Below are 19,947 nucleotides of genomic sequence, written 5' to 3' on the forward strand. Positions count from 1 at the left end.
GGAAGCAAGTGAGTCCAAAGTGGCTGCAGTTGGATGTGATAGATGTTGGTATTTGACAGAGATTGAAGTTGGATGCATTGGCTGCATTTCTTCTCCTTTACCTGCAGGTGGAGACAGTTTGAGTTGAAGGCTTCAGAAACAACAGCAGGTTTTTTTTTATATGGTGCAGATAGAAGCTGATGTTTCTGTCAGAGGCTGCAGGTCAGCCGCTGAAGGTTTTTGGTAGTGACTGCAGGTTGAGGCAGTGGATAAAGATTGTTAGCAGAGGCTGCAGGTGGAGTTAGCATTTCACTTTTCTTTCAGCACGTGCAGGTGAAGGCAGCAGATTTTATGTTTGGAAGAGGTTGAAGTTAGACTGAGGGTGCTGTCTTTAATATCAAGCAGGTAAAGGCAGAGGCTGATGGTTTCATGCAGAGGCCTGCGATGCACGTTGACAGGTGTTTACTCAGTAAATTTACAGGTCTAACATAGTTCATGAACTTGTGTAAAGACTTTCATATTACTGCATGTATCGATCTGTAAATCTCAGTCGCTAACCACCTACTTTCCTGGGAGCTCTTGAGCTCTCCTAGGCTCCTCGAGATCTTTGGTTGACGGCCTGCCAAACAGAACAGATCTATTGTCTGCTAAAGTAAAGTTTTATCATTACAGTAAACACCAGAGATCATCAAAATGTTCTCACAGTTTCCATCTTCAAAGTTTGAGGAGTTGCTCGCTCGGATCTCTGGGAGTCTCTGGTGCTCATCAGAGTAGGAATATCCTCAGTTGAATTATTAGTTTTTGAGGAAAAATCTAAGCATGAAACTCGTGAAATAATTCTTGTGGCACTTTAAGGTTTTGTTCTTGTTTAAATGATGCTCTGATAGAAATGATGTACTTAAAGAGGAACCATGGCAACCAGGGAGTATTTCAGCCTTTCTCTACTATGTGCTCTTAAACAGCCAACACACATTCATCCATATAGAGGTGTTCATTTGTGCACAGAAACAGACAACCAAAATCCCTCAAATGTATGACCCACTTCATCTGTTAGGCCTACACTATGCAAAAACAACTTTTCAGCAGGTTTATTATGCTGGTAGTTTGATTCTAACTACATCCATGCTTGTGCTGCAGCTGTTTGTCTGAAACAGAGTGTGACGAGGGTTAGGCTGATGAGTCTGAAACATTTCAATGCTCAGGTTTTTGATTTCCTCTCTGATTGTTCAAACATGTAGATTATTCACTTAACATGCAGAAATAAAATTCAGTGTCACCAAGATAGGCCTTTTACTGACACCTATCTGCTGGGAAACTCTGAGATATATATTGATATAAAGCATGTTTTGGCTACATTTAGGTCCCTGTATTTGCAGGTAGTTTGTTTTACCTTTTAATAAACGGTTAATTGAAAAGAAAAAAAACCCACACGCTAGCTTGCTAAGTAGGTTCAGAGCGAGGCACCGAAACGCTCTGACTTTTTTCAAATAAATTGGTGATAGGCTACTTAGGAGTGTGCAGGATTTTTTCTTTTCGTGATAGTTTTGTTGTCCTATACACACCTACTTTATGAGATAGTTGGATTTGCAAATACCTCCTTAATAAACGGTGAATTGAAAATGTTAAATGACTGCATTCATATTATTATTATTATTATTATTATTAGGCCTATTTTTAGGGTATTTAAGGCTTTTTTATCATCTTTTTCATAAAAACAGATAAATAGATCTGGTGCGGTGTAGTTCTGACTGTATGATTCATTACAACAAACACCTGACAGTCAAAAAGTTCAATCCTTACATTTTCCATGACAGAAGTCGGAGTCGGTTGTTTTTCTTTTTGTCAACTTCAGGAAATCTTATATAAAATAATAAAATAAAATAATGTAAGTAATGAGTCAATGTTCTTATAATGTATTTTAAGACCAGTTTGGCTGGGTAGGTTATATGTATAGCCTTATATTTTGTAAGACACTTCCTTAAAGGTGCACTATGGAGATTTAGTAAATGTGAAAGTTGAAGAAGTGTACAGATTCTGTGGTATATGTTTTTAACTCTATACACGAACTGTCCTCAGAGGAAAATGTGATCCCTGGAAAAGTGTTTGAAGATAAAATGTTACACGAGAAGTTGTGGTTTGGGGCCCGCAACAGTGAACTCCTCTCTCTCCTGATAGCTTTTTATCTAATGTTTTCCTTTGTATAAAGTTTGTGTACTATGTATTTAGTTCAGGAAATATAGCATAGAATTGTTTCCCTTCTCAAACTTTCAAATTTCAACAGCAAATCTACATAATGCACCTTTAAAATTGTTATTGATACAGTAGGTCTATATCACACATCTTCCATCCTTTCTCCCCACTTATTTGGATTTTTTTTATTATTATTGTTTCAAGACAAAGACAATTACAACACAAGACATACAAACTATACATCTACGTACAACTATATACATAGGGGTATCAAAAAAAAACTAAACTAAAACTAAAACAGAAAAACAGGGTTACAGTAATAATCTTTCACAAATATCCTGTTTTTTTCTTTTCTTTTTTCTGTCTTTCAGTCCATGTAGTGTTTATAGACAGTGTTCCATTTATATTTTTAATTATTGCATTTTGGGTATTTTCTGACTCAATTTACATTTGTGAATACAATATTTCCCATATAAAAATATAAAAAGTTTAACATAAATCATTGTTATTTGGAATTAGCGGCTCGTTTCCTCGTACGATGACGTCTTTGTCCAAGATGGCCGCGCCCAGCAGCGCCAGAGTTGTGCCAGAGTTGTGCAGAGCAGGTTTTATTGACAGTTGCAGGAGCTGCAGGAGCTGAAGGAGGTCTGCGGCTAACATCTTCACAGATAGAGAACGACAAGAGGAGCATCTGAACGTCAGCACCGCCGACATGAGCAAGGACGATTTAATCCTGTGAGTGCTTCTCTTTTATCCTCAACATGCAGAATAATACTCTGACTTTAGAGAGCATTTTGTCTGTCAACAGAGACATTACGAAACATGCCTGTGTCGCTCTTATGAAAACATGACTCCACACAACGTGTTTTAAAACTAGTATCAAGTGAGACATTTAAAACCTTAACCACAAAACACTAATATGTCCTCGTTTCATGCTCATTATTTACCGCCTGGCATTAATACGTTTGTCATGGAGGATTCTCATTCAGGAAACACGCACTTTAACTTTCTCCTGCTCATATTTAACGATTATCTTCTTCTGTGTGATATATTTATGATTTTTGACGACTCATGAAGATCTTCTGATAAATTCGGCTGATTGATAAATAATCACTGAGTTATTCATTATTGTGAAATAATATCACAAGTTGTATTTGTTGAATGTAAAGTGGCTAAACGTCAGTTTTAAAACGTATTTAACTCTTCATCCTCTGGACAGAACAGCTCTGGTCTCGTCTGCTTTCATGCAGGAACATCTATTCTGTGACTCACTTTAGCACGGCTATGATCCCAGTTGTGCATGTCATAATGGGCTTTACCAAGAGTAAGCTTAACTGAAGTTACTGTTAAAGGTTGTTTGGAGGGAGGAATATAAAGTCACTGTCGTGCAGTTTATTGTGATGTTAGATTGATGCCTGGGTTCACATGTCAGTCAGTTTGCCTTGCAGCTCTGGTGGCACCAAAGCAGCTTTTCATTCAACGGTTTTTTTTTTGTGTCTGCTTCTGGCAGACGATAAGAGAGCAGTGGAGTGGTATCTCTCTCTCAGAATCACTCTGTCATTAACAGCTCTGCAGCTGGATGCAGCCCGATATGATTGCATTATTGGAATAGGGAGGGACATGCCTATACGTTAGATAACAGAAGTGTCCTATAGCTGTATAGCTCCCATCCTCCAAAGCTTTAGGACACCAGCCCACTTCTCCTAAAGGGAAACAACTTTCTGATGTTGTTATCAGACTTTTTTTTATATATACATATATATAAAATTGAGTCATTTTCTTTTCTCTGCTCATTTTGGGCTCTATTAGTTCTTATATTGAGTTATGAGATTTCTCTTAAAGAGTCTTTTCACATTAGCTGGTCTTAAAGCCACAGCACGTGTCACTGATAAGCATCGTTCTGCCGTGGTAGTTGTAGTTTTCTCAGTATTTGACTCAGCATTGCTTCATGAGCTCAATGAAAAAAAAGACTGATTCTAAGCACCATTTTGTTTGATTCTCTATCCAGCCCCAAGGACTTCCCTCAGCTGAAGAACGACACATTCCTGCGAGCGACGCGAGGGGAAGAGACTGAACATGTCCCTGTGTGGTGTATGAGACAGGCGGGACGATACCTGCCAGGTGGGAACACCCCAGCTTCTTCTTTTCCTTTACTACAGAGCAGTCGCTTTTCTTCCTTTTTTGTCTAAAACAGCACGAGGACATGTTGAGACATCATGAAGACATAATGTAAATGTTGTGTGTGGTTTTCATTTTCAGAGTTCCGTGAGTTCAGAGCAGGGAAGGACTTCTTTGACACCTGTCAGTCACCGGAGGCCTGCTGCGAGCTCACCCTGCAGGTACAGCAGCGCTTCTCAAACTCAATATCATCAGAGGTTATTTAAAAGACTTCTCTTAAATTCATATAAGCACAGTGGGGCGATATGAAACGTTTTTGAAGACATCAAATCCAGTTAAATAAAAGCTCAACTTTGTCTCTCTTATTACGGGTAATGTACTAGTACCTTGTTTCTTAACTGGAGGGTCGGGACCCAAAAGTGGGTCACAGAGCAGCTTTTTGTGTGTCTGGAAAAAGACATTAGTGTCAAAAAGTCAATGGAGCCCTTTTTCAACATGTTTGTTCTGTCACATGTTCTCTACCGTCTGAGGTCCAAACTGCACATTATTTTATTAAATACATCTGATTGGTTGAAGATTGTTGATGAAGGAGTTGGTGGTGGGTTCAAAGATTTGAGGACCACTGTACTAGTGATAGAACAGAAGTAAATAAGTAGTGTTTAACTGGTGTGACAGTAAAACTACCCCGAGGCCAACTCTACAGGAAAACTAACAAACAACAGGTTCCATTTGTTGTCACTTATAACGTTTTTTTTTTCCTTTTTTCTCTTGTAGCCTTTGAGACGTTACCCGTTCGATGCCGCCATCATCTTCTCTGACATCCTGGTTATCCCACAGGTGAGGCGCTCGTCAGGACCAGACTCATAACATTCACTCGCTCACGTTTCTGTGTTGTGTGTGGAACCTGAACCCGGTTTACCTTTATGGTAAAACAAAATGAAAAGAAAGACGAGTTCAGTGTGACACATTTCTAATTATAGCCATAACTAATACATCACATGTGGAGGTTGCAGAAGCCCTGACCAGACATGCAACAGCATATTTTATTAACTCCATTTTCACATCAATTATAAGTGACTTCAGTCGTTTTCTTTCAAGGTCGTCACTTATTTATCCTGCTGGTTTGTCCATTATAACCGATTAATTCATGTAAACATGTGGAGATAACAGAGCGTGTTTTCTGGTGACAAAACAAATCACTAGACTGGTCTGTGTGTTGGGTCAGACCCTGACACATCGCCATAACCCATATCACTGAGGTATAAGTGAAGACTATTTCTGTGACTCTTGGAACATGAGGTGAAGAAGTCCAGATCTTGAGGAAACAATCAGAGTCATGACTCTCTTCAGATTCAGATGAGACTTTATTAATCCAAGAGGATCAATTCAGTTTCTCAGCAGGCCGAGTCATTAAAAGAAGCCAAGACAACATCAATGAAACAAACACATCACAGCCGCATTCAGACAGTTACATTCACATTTCATTAACAGCTATTCAACAGCTGAACAAGTCGCTGAATGAGAGGCCAGAGCTGGGAAATCTTTCAGGTTGTTCGGTTGGTTATCTGGTCACTGTGATGTCTGCGTAAAAGCAAATACACCATGAAATATAAATCCACCATCGCTGCTCTTGTATGAATCTCTCTCAAGCTAAATGAGTGAATGAGTCAGAAAAGCACTTTGAGTATTTTTACACCAAGAGCTTCTTCTTCTTCTTGGTGATGTACACATCAAAGTGTCTTTGTGATGTCTCATCTGACATTCTCTTGGTTAACAATGAATTAAAAAAGCTACACATGAACGTTTAGCCTGAAATGACCCGATATTTACTCAAACACGCTACGTCCAAACGTGACTGTGACTCTGCTGCTTTTCCAGAACACAATCTGTTATTTTAATGATCTATAGAAGAAGACGAGATGATGTATTTTATTAATCAAGCGAGGGGAAATTCCTTTTTACGCTCTCTTGTTGTTGAACATGCTACACACACACACAGACTGAAATACACACATAAGTTCAAACACACATGCACTAATGGAGTCCTGACAGAGTGAGGGGGGCTGCCAACAGCAGGCACTCCTGAGCTGCTGCTAAGACAGTTCAAGTCTCTACAGACTGAGCCACTGCCGGTTCCCAACTTTTTTCGTTGGAGACCGCTTCCTTGTGTCTAAGAAGAGCTGAGCCCAACCGAGGACCCACACAAAGAAAAAGTGATTCATTGCTTTCAAAAATTAACATAAATCCTTAACAGTTTTAAATCATGATCACCAATGATCTATAGTACTGAAAAGAAAGGACAGAAGCTCTTAAACATTTCAGATCTTTTAACCAAAAGCTGTCTTTGGTGAGAGAGGGAGTTTGTTTGTATTGATTGATAAGTAAAAAGAAGGAGTTACCCAATAAGCGGGTCCTAGGACTAGGATTTGTTGCCATGGTATCAAAGCTGCTGTCAATATTGGTTTTATCAGAATCGCCTGAAGGTATAAAAAAAAATCTGGTGTCATAAAAACCATAGTCTCGACATCTGTATCATTTCCGCCGTCAGTCAGATTGAACAGCTTTTATTCATTTGTTCATCTATCTTCATCCCTCCAGGCCATGGGTATGGAAGTCCAGATGGTTCCAGGTAAAGGTCCCACTTTCCCGGAGCCCCTGAAGGAGCCAGAGGACCTGCAGCGTCTGCAGGCCAAAGTGGACGTAGGCAAAGAGCTGAGCTACGTCTTCAAAGCCATCACACTGACCAGACACAAGATAGAGGGCAAAGTGCCGCTCATTGGATTCACCGGAGCTCCGGTCAGAGATGAGACACACACACACACACACACACACACACACACACACACACACACACACACACACACACACACACACACACACACACACACACACACACACACACACACACACACACACACACACACACAGCAGAACACTTAAGTAAACACTTGCCTTTAAATTAATGTGGCTAATAAAAATTCCTTCTCTTCACAGTGGACGCTGATGGCCTACATGATTGAAGGTGGAGGCTCCAACACCCACTCTAAAGCGAAACGCTGGCTGTACCGGCACCCTGAGGCGAGCCACATGCTGCTGAGGATGCTGACAGATGTGGTCGTGCAGTATCTGCTGGGACAGGTGGCAGCTGGAGCTCAGGTGAGACGCCCTGCTTTTTTTTTTTTTTTTAAGCACAGGGCATATTGTGAGAACGTCAGAGATGGGGACATAAAAACTGTCTGCTGATAATACCAGCGTCTGCACACACACACACACACACACACACACACACACACACACACACACACACACACACACACACACACACACACCTTTTGGAGATAAACCTGTTTCAGTATCAGCACAATAATCCAGTCGAGGCAGCGTTTTACTCCAAAAAGTAAAGAGAACAAACCTGGATTATTACGCAAAGCCCAGACTGTGTCACAACAGCATAGTACACGGCTGTTTTCCTTTCAGCTTCACTCAGCATGGTATCCTTTTACCTGATTTAAGCTCCTTTTTATGCCTTCATTGAAGAGACAGGACAGTGGGAGCAGTCAGAAATCAGAGTGTGGAATGACATGTAGGAAAGGAAACACAACTTTAAATGAATGCTTAAGGTTGTTCCAGGTTAGCTGAATGCTTAAAAACTTGTCTGCCTTACTAACCATATGGGGCGCTTATAATTAAATGTTGAGTTTAAAACCAAGCGGTAACCTCCGGTGTGGGAAAACTAAGCCAATGTGGAAGTGCAAAGTCCTGCAGTTCATGGAGTGTCCACTAGAGGCTGGCTCCAAGAGCCCTGGAAGTCACATACACACCCATTGATAAAAGCCTGTTTTTACAGCAGAGATGTTTACAGCCTGGTACAAGTGATTAGTTACGGTTCTCATGGGCACGGGGTGGATTTAACTCTCTTTTATGAACAATAAGAGTTATTTACAATAAAGCACGTATCAGCATTTCCAGCATGAAGACAGCCATCGATGGGACTCTAAAGCCTCCCGCTGTAGCAGACGGTAGACTTCACTCAGGCTTCATCCATTCATATCTACAGTTTATGGTTTAGTAGCTAAAAGAAAAGCTTCCTGTAGGTTTTCTTTAAAAACAAAAAAAACAATCCTTTCTCCTCTGTTGATGTCGTTCAGGCTCTGCAGGTGTTTGACTCTCACGCCGGCATTTTGGGCCCGGTCGAATTTAAAGAGTTTTCTCTGCCGTATCTTCGGGACATCGCTCGCTCTGTCAAAGACAAACTGAAGGAGGAAGGAAAAGACGTCCCCATGGTGAGTGACAGCTGTTTGCAGGAGCATCAGTCTACCCTTTTATGTATTTTAACATAATGATGCTCATATTTAGACTTCTGCAGTATCACCATGGTAAGTGATTTCAAACTTTGTTTTTTATTTTTCTCCATTGTTATTCTTGACAATGTCAGTGGCTAATGATGAACACCGCTCATCATCCCACCAGTCAACTGTGACAGCTGTATTTATTTATTTTTACTGCTCTATTTGTCTGTGAATTCTGTCGTTATAATTATTTTCTATATAAGTTTCAATACCCTGTTCTATTATTATCACCACTCTGTTGCTTCAGCAACAATGTGTCCCATGAGGGGTCATTAAGCATCCATCTGCTCCCTTAAAAAAAAAAAAACAGTTCTCCTTTATCACCACAAGGTGGCAACATTTCTTTAAACATGGTTCAGAACGATTCAGTCAGAAGTTGCTTTGGAAATCAGCTCTTTTAACACTCTTTTAAGACAAACTGTCTGTTTGTCTTTCAGATTGTGTTTGCAAAAGATGCTCACTACGCTCTGGACGACCTGTCTCAGTCTAACTATGAGGTGGTCGGACTCGACTGGACCATTGACCCACGATTGGCACGGTAACGAGCTCACACACACACACACGAGAGACACAGTAATTATAACACTACCACTGATGTCTGCATGGCACAACATCAAACGCTGCATCAGAATACCAACAGCACCTTTATCGTCAGACTCTTCAGCTTAGTTACTTTCTGATCTAATGTCATCCAGAGCTGGATCTTCTGGTTTTATTTAGCTAAGTGTAAAGTGTTGATTTTATATTCTGGAGTCAAATCAGGAACAGACAAAGATCGATACATAAAATTTCATCAGACAAAAGCAGATAAAGCCCCACACTGAGAATACACATTCATGGTCAACGTGCAAAGAATGAGCTTCAAGTGTTTGCATCAAGCAGGGATCCTGCTTTCCTGTTTCCTGAGAAGCAGTTTAACCATTACTGACCTCAACTCGTCCCTGGTGTGTCACCCGGTGCAGGCTACGGGTCAACAAACGTCTGTGTTTCCTGCTCTGCTCATCAAATACTTAACCTGTTGGTTAAAGGATTACTCTGTGTGTCCTGTGTTGTGTGTGTTGTGTGTGTGTGTGTGTGTTGTGTGTGTGTGTGTGTGTGTTGTGTGTGTGTGTGTGTGTGTGTGTATTCAGGGAGCGCACAGGAGGGAAGGTCAGCCTGCAGGGAAACATGGACCCTTGTGCTCTCTACGCTCCAAAGGTAAATGTAGCTCCCTCCTTGGTTGAGCTTCTGCTTCAGACAGAAACTGAACTTTTTTTTTTTTATCACTTTTGTACGATTAGGAACGTGTTAGTACGGAGTCAAAGAAACCACTTTCACATACAGATTAGCGATGTTCCTAAGCGACTCATTTTAAATGCAAATTTGAATTCAGACTGGTGGGTTTGTCTTAATTTAAGAAAACACTTTAGCACAATCTATTGAACATGTCTTAACACAGGATCACAGCGTCTGCAGGTCAACAATGTCAGACTGGTTTCAGATAACGTCAGTTTCGCCTGAAGCTTTCTACCCACAACTTTATCTCCGTTTTCTAAAATACTGACCAGCCTCTCCGCTTTACTATCCGTCCACTTTGCTGGTTTAACCAAATAACTGGAGCTACAGTCCTAACTAGTGGCAGGCGGCTGCTTAGGCAAAACATTTGAGACTAGATTGTGGGCCTGAATTGATACAAGTTTCAATACTTAGTTTAACCGACTAGTGAGTCTGGTGACAACGTTTAATCGTTTATTGGCTAAATGTGCACGTACCTAGAAAAAATACACCATCAAAATATGGAATAGTGGATGATTATAAAAGATATATATCTTGTGGTGCAGATGGCCTAGCGGTTTGGTCATGCTCCATGTCAAAGGTAATAGTCCTCGAGGTCTTTCCCCCCCTCCCCTCTCTCTCTTCCTGATTTTCTACTCCATCCCCCGTCCTCGAAATAAAGGCAGAAAAACTCCCAAACATCTAATCTTACATAGACATGAACATTCGGACTAGAGTACTGTGCTCCTGTCATGTTCAGTCCTCAGCAGCTCCTTTTCCTAGAACAGTCGGGGTTTAGGACGACCTGCAGACCTCTGTTATGTGAAAGAAGTAGAATTAACTCATCTATCTTTTAAAATCCAATTAAAGGGAAGAGAAATGACAGAACCAGCTGCCTTTGAGTCCAAATTGTTCTCCCAGTGTACTCGCTGTGGATGTTATGTTCTTCCACAGTGTTTCGACTTCATACTGGATGTGAAGTTTTTGTAATTCATGGCAACAAACTTTAGTCCACACACAGTCTGTCACTCCTCAGCAGAAGGTCTTGAAGTTGTTCCTCCTCTGACCCACTTACACAAAACTATCCGTCTGATACTTTTAACAAAACAATTCTACACTTTAAAATGAATCCAAGACTCTACAGACGATCTAATATAAGCCTGTGGATCCTAATCTTGAATAGATAAATCTTGTCTTTTCTTCAGCTCTTCTGTATCGTCACATATTTTGGGGTCTTAATGACTAATGGGTACAACAAGGGATTGCTTCAGCTCCCAGCGATAAGCTTTAATGGCTGCAGCGTAATCTTTCAGGACAAATGTCCAAAGTGTGGCAAAGTATGTCCTCACTAAGCGCTTGTATTTTTTACATAGACAGGCTCCTGTTTCAGAGCAGAGAGAAGAACCCTTCTAAAAGAAACCTTTTTGTTAAGTTTAGATCTTTTTTTCAATCTGTTGAAGCTGTTGGAGGTGTCCTCTTCAAAGCCACCAGACTTAATCGACCATCAAACACACAAATGGAGGAGTGTCTGGTCCATCAGTGAGAGCACTGTTTACTTTGTTTGTGCTTTTGGTTGTTATCAGACCTGATTAAACCTTTAAAAAGTTCTCATTTAAACTATAAAGCAAACTTAACAAACTGGTTGTGGAACTGATACATCGGCACACATCTCTCCCTGGAGTTTTTTAAATTTTGAATTTTACATACTTTACTGAGCCCTGAGGGAAATTCTGGTTTACACTCTGTTATTGAGAGACATGATTCTCACACACGTAGGCCAGAATCACACACACACATGATTAAACAGGAGCTGTGGAGAGATGTCAGAGTACCAGAGCGGTTGGGGGTTTGGTACCTTGCTCAGTGACACCTCTGCATTTCTTGGGAAGTACCCTGGCCCCTCTCCAGCTACCAGACCAACTTCAATATTACAGTGCGCATCAAGACATTAACCAGCGACCCTCCGGTTCACAACCAAAGTCCCTATAGACTGAGCTACTGCCGCCCTAAAGCCTTGTGGCTTTACAGAGAGAGATGTAAAGGGTGTTTATAGTCTCAGAAAATCATCTTGTGTTTTGACAAAAGGTCTGTTTCTGTCGTGATCTTCTCAATACTTACAATTTTTTCAGATCCTATGAGTAGGAAAAACAAGCCCTGTGTGAGGTTTAGTTTGAAAGAACGTATTTGACCTTTCAACCATTATAAGTTCCAAAACGTTCTTCACCCATTCGCCATCGAGACCCCAAAGTGTGTTAAAATTCAAGCTCCTTTATTAATCCTCTCTCTCTCTCTCTCTGCCTCCCTCAGGAAAAGATTTCAGACATCGTGAAGAAAATGTTGGAGGGTTTTGGCACGAGAGGCTACATCGCCAACCTGGGACACGGCCTTTATCCCGACATGGACCCTGAGAACGTGGGCGCCTTCGTCGAGGCTGTGCACCAACACTCAAAACAGATGATCAAGCAAAAGTAAAAAGATGAATTGTGTCTGTTTTTATAAAAAAAAAAAACAAAGCAGTCAGAAGAGTCCATTCCTTGTATGAAAAATAAAAAAAAAACATCCAGACCTTCAAAACATTTCTATAATTGGACTACGATCTCATCCATGGTGGGTTTAAAGAACAAACAAGATGCTGGTTTTCTAAGACAAGATTGTCTTTCCCTCTATAATATGTTGATGTGAGCTCCAGTGGATTATGTGTTTCTATCGGAGAGGGATGACAAGTGGTGCAGTGACATGTACAGTAGTATGGGATTTGTATGATGATTGGATTTATGCAAAAAATGTTCAAACAGCTTTGACTTGTAGATGAAAAATATTCATCATCCACTCGAACTTAGCGTAATGTTACTCCAGCATTCAGAGACAGAGTCGAAGCTCTTCATCAGCATGAAAAACTACAGGAAGTAAAAACAACAACAACAACTAGTGATGTGGAAACAGAGGAACACACGACTACAGTGATTAAAATCAATTCTTACAGAGAAACGTCAAAAACAACACGCTGGATCTCAGAATGAAAAGTTCTATTTGTACTCCAGCTGATTCAAAGATTGCTTGTTAAAAATGAAGACGCCTTACTCTGATTGTGTTTTTTCTCTCTTACTTTCATCGACTCAGACTTGTAGAAACATTGACATGTGAAGTGAACCTCGGTGTAACCTGAGAGGTCGACTGTGTCTGCATCAGGCTGTATTCTTCTGTTGAGTAAATAAAGATGATTTCATTTCTACGTAGCGTACATTTACTATTTATGTAGTGGATTTGAGTTGATTTGCTTGATTAATTACTAAACTTTGAGATCACTGTACTGAAGAATTTAGATGTGATACTATGTTCTACTACCTCCATCTCAGAGTGAATACATACAAAACATATATAAGTAGTCCAAGCAGACACTTTCTTTGCAAATTAGGACTTAAAATGTCAAAAGGTATGCTTATGAATCAACATTTTTAATTTGAACCTGCATCATTTTATCATACACTCATTTATAAAATGAGCTCTCTTAGCGATTGCAATGTGAAATTTATGCTTAGCAATTAACTTTAATCAATAATATTCAGCAGAGTCTTAAAGTTTCACAACAAATCAAACATTTCAAACAAAGGGAGCCTCTTCAGCTCAGCGGTTAAATTACAAATCACGTGTACAGAGGCCCTGGACCTCGGAGTGGCGGCTTCGGGTTCAACTACCTTTTCTATTCCGCGTGTTATCCCCACTTTCTCATCCATGTTTCCTGCTCCATCCACCGTCCTCAAAAAGCCCCCCAAAACTATGTTAAAAAATCCAATAAATGTCAACTAAACCTGAGGGTTTATGCTCTAACTTCAGGTTTGTACATTTGTGACAAAAGCTTGATGCTGCGGTTACCAAGCAGCCCTGATTGTCATCGACGTTCCTGAACACAAAAACACAATTCATCAAAGGTGGCACTTAAAGTCAAGCACTCTGTGACATCACACGTTTGTTTGACGTCCTGATATCATGCTGGGATAATAAGGGTCCTCAGATTGTGTGTGTGTGTGTGTGTGTGTGTGTACAAGTACAAGCTGTCATTAAATCACAAAGTAGGAAGTGGTCTCAGACTTTTGGACACAGTGTACGATTTTTAAATAAGCCTCACTTCCTCCTCCACTGGATGCAGATGAGCAAAAGGTTATTTACCCCCCTACACACACACACACACACACACACACACACACACACACACACACACACACACACACACACACACACACACTTTCTTCTTCAGTGTTAAAACCTCGCACCCACATACAGCTCTACTGCTGACAGTTTAAGACGGTATGTGGTTGTAGAGGTTAATGTAGCCTCAAGTAGCCTTAAATCAGAGATGAGGAGAAGAGGACAGGAGGTCAGACAAGGTCACTTCTTTTGACACACTAACTTTTTCAATTTCTCAAAGTCATCCTCAGTCACAATTGATCCAAACAGCTCCCCCTAGGGGCGCTACAGGCTCTACACAACTTTTCCCACATATAAAGTAACTACATTACTTCTCACTGGGTTTAATTTGTAAAACGTTTGACTTCATCCATCACAGTTATGATTAAAAAGTGCTCTTTGGTCGGCACCATTTTGAGCTCTGTGTTGAGCTAACGTTAGCATGTAGCTTGTAGCCTCACATAAGCTCTGCTGCGGTAGACTTCGTTACAATGGTTCTGTTAAAAGTAACTGAAAACTGTATCCCTACTTTTTTCTTTCTCCATTTCCTCAGTCAACAGATCTTTGAGTATTACGGAGTATGTACTGACACCCTTGATTCAGTCAAACTGACCAAACTAAAAAGAATGCAGGCTACGTTCAAGACAACAGATTCAACATTATATTTCTGTTGGTTTGATGGTTTATGCATCACAGAAGTTAGTTTACATTGAGTGTGTGGATTCAAGGCCGGGCCACAGAAAATGGGACAGAGACAAGATAGTAACTGGGAGTTTTAACTGGGACAGAAGTGAGACGGTGTCCCGCCTGAAGGTGTGTGAACACTTTTATCCAGTCTGGAGTCCCCCGAGAGAAGCTTTCTAATGAAGTTCTTTATAAATAAACAGCTGCAACAGTGCAGCACAGAGCGGAAGAACAGCTAGAACTAGAACAACATTATGTTAGCGTAAAGATCGACTTAGTTTGAATAATTATTTTATCAAGGCTCAACTTTAGAATGATTGAAAACACATCCGTGCTAAAGGCTACATTAGCTGCTTCTAACTGGTTCTGATACCAGACATGTCTTTTTTTTCAATCAGGAATTTATGAGCAGTGCGACTAATTTTAAAGGTTATCATTTTGTGGTGCTGCAAGCAATAAATCCCTGCAGCCTTAAACGTATTCTCCCCAAAGATCACTTCTTCTTAAAGACTTTTGAGAGGACTGCAAAGTCTGTAAGGAGAGAAACTTGAAGGAGGCCAATGGGGAGAAACACTTCTGTACGTATGCAGAGGCCTGTGTAACATGGAAAGTCAAAGCTAGAAGCTACAAACTCTTAAAGGACTTCAGTACATGTCCCTGTGTGAGCGTGCAATATCAAATCCCCCTATTTGAAGTGTCAGTGACAGTGTTGCATTGTGGGTGGTATCAGAAGTAGTAAATGTATGTATGCAATAAAAAAAGTTCAATATGGTGCTGCTGCATCCATTATTATCCTTTTAGTTTTAAACAGTTGTTGAATGTTATGAGCAGTGGCGATTCTAGAGACTGATAGAGTCCTGAGCAAAATCTGATAGGGGGCCCCTCCAACCGGCGTTTATCAACAGCTAACTCTTTTTTTCCGTTTTCTTTTTTTATCGCCAGAGGGATAAATTTACTTCATCTTTCTTGAGTTACTTTGACAAACTGGTTTTCACAGCAGTAATACATGCAACGCTCAGCAGGGGCCCCCTTAGGGAGGTTTCCTACTGTCATTGGAAAATTTGCACATTTTGGGCTGTAGTTTAATGTTTTAAACTTGGGTGGCCCGTGGCTGACCTGGGGCCCCAAGCAGTCGCCCGTCTTTCCTGTGGTTACGGGCTATGCTAAATTGGTGGATTTTGAAAGTGTTGACATAATTATGTATTTAGATGTTATTGCCGCAGTGAGGAATCTTATAGAGGGGCCACATTTCTGCCCCTCTATGGATATATGCTTAGCAAAGTTATTCCTTATTATGACTTTAGGATGAATTAAATGAAATATTGTGGTTCAACGTATCTGTAGAAGGATATAACTGCAAGTCTTCTGCTTATCCTAGTTCACAAAGGTTTTATATTCAGTCATCAGCTGTGATGTGTTGAGGTCAGAGCCACACCAGTGTAGACGGGTGCATGCATTGAAAATATTTATTTATCAGTTTTTTGTTTTGTTTTGTTTGGGCCTTTTAGCTCGGTGGAAGCTTCTGCAGCTGATGCATTAACACTGAACATTAATCACATTGTATTTAGAACTACTTAAGTCTGTTTTTAAGCAGCAGCTGTAAATCTTTGAAGGTCATTCCAGGACAGGCACAGAACTGATGAAGTGTCATCTTCACCAATCAGGACTCATACCTCCAAACCAGCTCCATCTCAGCCACCAATGAGAAGCTGGATCAAATCTGAGCAGCCAATCACAAAGACCCAGGTTTTTTTTGTGTCTCCATGTGAATTAACAATTGTGTACATTTGGGGAGGGGTGGCGGGGGGGGGGGGGGGTACAAAGCCTCGTTTTATTACACAGAATGTGGCTTAACTGACATTGTGCATTATTACAGTAATCATGACAGAAGCTCTTTACAGGAGGAAAAAGGATCAGTTAATCCTAAACTGTGTTTTCTCTCTGTGAAGCAGCTAAGAACAGCAAGATAAGCAGATTCTGCTAAATCCCGTTGTTGTTGTTGTTGTTCCTGGTGTTGTTGTGAAGGATCCCAGAAAAATCATAACATCATGTGACCAGAGCGAAAAAGGGGGGTTGTTGGGAGGATTTAAGGGGATCCCTCATCACTGGTCTCTGGGTTACAGTAAGGAGACCAGTATCACCGGGTTCAAACAAGCCAGGACTGACACAGCTGAACTCTTCATTGCTTTTTGTTTCTGTTCATCTTTTTTTTTTTTTATAAAGTCCCAGTTATACTTTTTTTTTATTTCTTTATTCTTTAATAAATTATTCCAATGAGACTGAAACCCTTAAAGTTCTGCTCACCTTCCCGATATCAATACAAACCTGATGATACTTTTGATGTGATTTCAGAGTGTGGGATAATACAGCACATTTTACTGCTCTTTTCTTTTAGTTTGTTCGTAGTTGTTATTTAAGTTATTTTTCTTCATTCTTATTTTTAGTTATGATCATCAATCTGCATATCTATGTCTGCTTCACTGTTTGTGTTTATGCATCTGATCGATGCTTATCTTATTTCTGCTGTAATAGTCATTATTTATATCTGTTTTACAGAGTTGTTGTATCACATGTTATTTCCTAAAAGCCCTGGCTAGAAGTCCTACATACATTCATTGCATCGGTTGCACTTTAATTACGTGTAACAATGCCTACATGTATTGTAAAAATAAATAAACGGAGAAACATTTTATTTTGGCTTATTGTTGTTGTTTTGTATCATTATTTCTTTTTTAAGTAAGGGTTCATATCTTAGAAATATATTTTGATAAGGATATCCGAATGGATATTTTGGTCATTTTTTTATTGGTTTATTTCTCCTCAAAACAACAAACCTGATTTAAACATTTTATACATTTCATATTGTATGATATTATACATATATTACAAAAATGTGTATTCATATTAATTAAAGAGACTATATTAATCCATGGAGACCAGATGCTGGTACCACTCAGGAGCCGTTTTTATCTCTGCTCTCCTGAAAATATCTAGATAAAGTTTTGCCACCTTGAACAGTACAGACATCTTTCTATTCAATAATTTTGTATTCATTCGTTTCGCTCCTTCAAAAGTTTGATTACAAAACAACATATTTGATATATTGCCAGCTTTACGACCTCAACCCTGAAAAATGACTCGTTAAGGTGTTGATCTCTGATTTAAAACATTTATCTTTCAAATGACAGAAAGAGATTACATTGTCTAACTGAAGCCTCCAAATAATTAAGACAGAGCAACAAGAAACGCTCAGTGTTATTAAAACACAACAACAAACACACACACACACACACACACACACACACACACACACACACACACACACACACAAAGACACACACACACACACACACACACACACACACACACACACAAACACACACACACTCACACTCACAGCTCGAAGTAGCTTAATTAATGCTCATGATAGGAAAAAAGCAATTCTTCCTGAAATGAACGCAGGCTTTCATTTTCATCTCTGTCCTTTGTTGTTCTGTAGTACTCAAAACACACACACACACACACACACACACACACACACACACACACACACACACACACACAGAGGCTTTTCTTTTGGCCCCTCCCCTCTCTATTGCATGAATAACAGAGACAAATGAACGAAAATCTCCCTGCTTGTCAACAGGTAATAAGACTGAAGAGGCTGCTCCTGTGTGTCAGTGAGCCATCTGGGAACAAAGTGGTATGTTGTGTGTTTGTGTGCTTGTGTGTGTGTGTGTGTGTGTGTGTGTGTGTGTGTGTGTGTACATGCTCTTTAGAAATGGAGATCAATTTCCACATGCTTATCTTTAAAGGCTTTGGCAGAAGAATAATACACAAATGTGTGTTTTTGTATGCTTCAGTGTGTGTTTATGTGCAGTTTTTATTTGTTTATTGTATGTGTGTGCTTTAGTGCATGTGTGTGTCCTGGCTTTAATGTGCTTATTTTGATCAAATACATTAAACAGGTGGGCATAGTGTGAATGGTGTGTGTGTATGGTCTGAGTGTGTACAGTGTGTGTGTGTGTGTGTGTGTGTGTGTGTGTGTGCATGGTCTGAGTGTGTACAATGTGTGTGTGTGTATGGTCTGAGTGTGTACAATGTGTGTGTGTGTATGGTATGAGTGTGTACAGTGTGTGTGTGTGTGTGTCTTTGTAGGAGGTCCAGGCTCCATCTCTCAGCAAATCAGCAGGCCTGAAAATCCAATCTGCCTGGAGAGACAGCAGGCTGTACATCATCTGCCAGGGATGGACACTATCAGCGCTTTATCAGTGACCGCCCCCCCAAATACACACACACACACGCACGCACACACACACACACACACACACACACACACACACACACACACACACACACACACACACACACAAAATGACCACATGCATGAATGAACACTTACATCCACACACAGAGCGGTGACAGAGACTGATAGCAGGATTAGCATAGCTGTTGTTGTTGGGACGCGGAGGCAGAGGAAGCGAAACTGTGGAGACCTTGAGCTGCTTCACACTGATGCAGATGCTGACAGCTGTGACTGTTCCTCTTTGCAGATGACAACATACTATCCCACCATGTTCAACCTGCTCAAATGGACCCTCTATTGAGACCAGAATGACTGCAAAAAGCTAACTTTCTGCAGCAAATGTTTTGTAACATGGATACTGATTTGTTTATGTTATATTCATAACTGAATATTGTTTTTACTCTGGGGATACAAATAACTGTAACAATCCCCACTCCACAATTAATTAATGAGTGAATCAGTACACTTGCTGTTAGCATCTATGCTAATTCATAATCCACTGACTGTATACAAGAAGTGGACGTAGCCTCTTTAACGTCATCCATTTATCTATTAACTGCTGTTTTGAAGCCTCATTGACATATTTGTTTTTTTGTTTCCAGAAGTGACCATATTTTGATGAAAGGGTGCTTCTGTACAGGAGCGAGGGGTCGACAAACGTTAATTTATAGATGTTTTACACGCTATGCCTGAAGATAAAAATAGACGGATGGCCACCTTATTTCCCATAAAAGTAGACTTTTATGAGTGTCTTAACTCAGGGGCAGCATCCTTTGAAGGATTCAATTAAAGATGGTGTTAAAGTAGCATTTGGTAGGCTGTTCAATTTTAAAGGCTCCTTCAAATGCAGACAGCAAAAGGGTAGGGCAGGAACTGCTGTAG

General features: G+C 40.3%; 1 protein-coding gene across 1 annotated transcript; it reads left to right on the top strand.

Moving 5' to 3' along the window:
• The first annotated feature begins 2,726 nt into the window (after nucleotides 1-2,726).
• On the top strand, nucleotides 2,727-13,122 carry urod (uroporphyrinogen decarboxylase). Its single transcript, XM_020652135.3, has 10 exons — nucleotides 2,727-2,904; nucleotides 4,178-4,290; nucleotides 4,429-4,508; nucleotides 5,062-5,124; nucleotides 6,886-7,083; nucleotides 7,282-7,443; nucleotides 8,436-8,570; nucleotides 9,074-9,174; nucleotides 9,767-9,833; nucleotides 12,198-13,122. Exons 1-10 carry the CDS (start codon nucleotides 2,882-2,884, stop codon nucleotides 12,360-12,362), a joined length of 1,107 nt encoding a protein of 368 aa, XP_020507791.2. The 5' UTR covers nucleotides 2,727-2,881; the 3' UTR covers nucleotides 12,363-13,122.
• Nucleotides 13,123-19,947: the final 6,825 nt, after the last annotated feature.

This window comes from Labrus bergylta, chromosome 4, assembly GCF_963930695.1.
Source record: "Labrus bergylta chromosome 4, fLabBer1.1, whole genome shotgun sequence".
Taxonomy (NCBI): domain Eukaryota; kingdom Metazoa; phylum Chordata; class Actinopteri; order Labriformes; family Labridae; genus Labrus; species Labrus bergylta.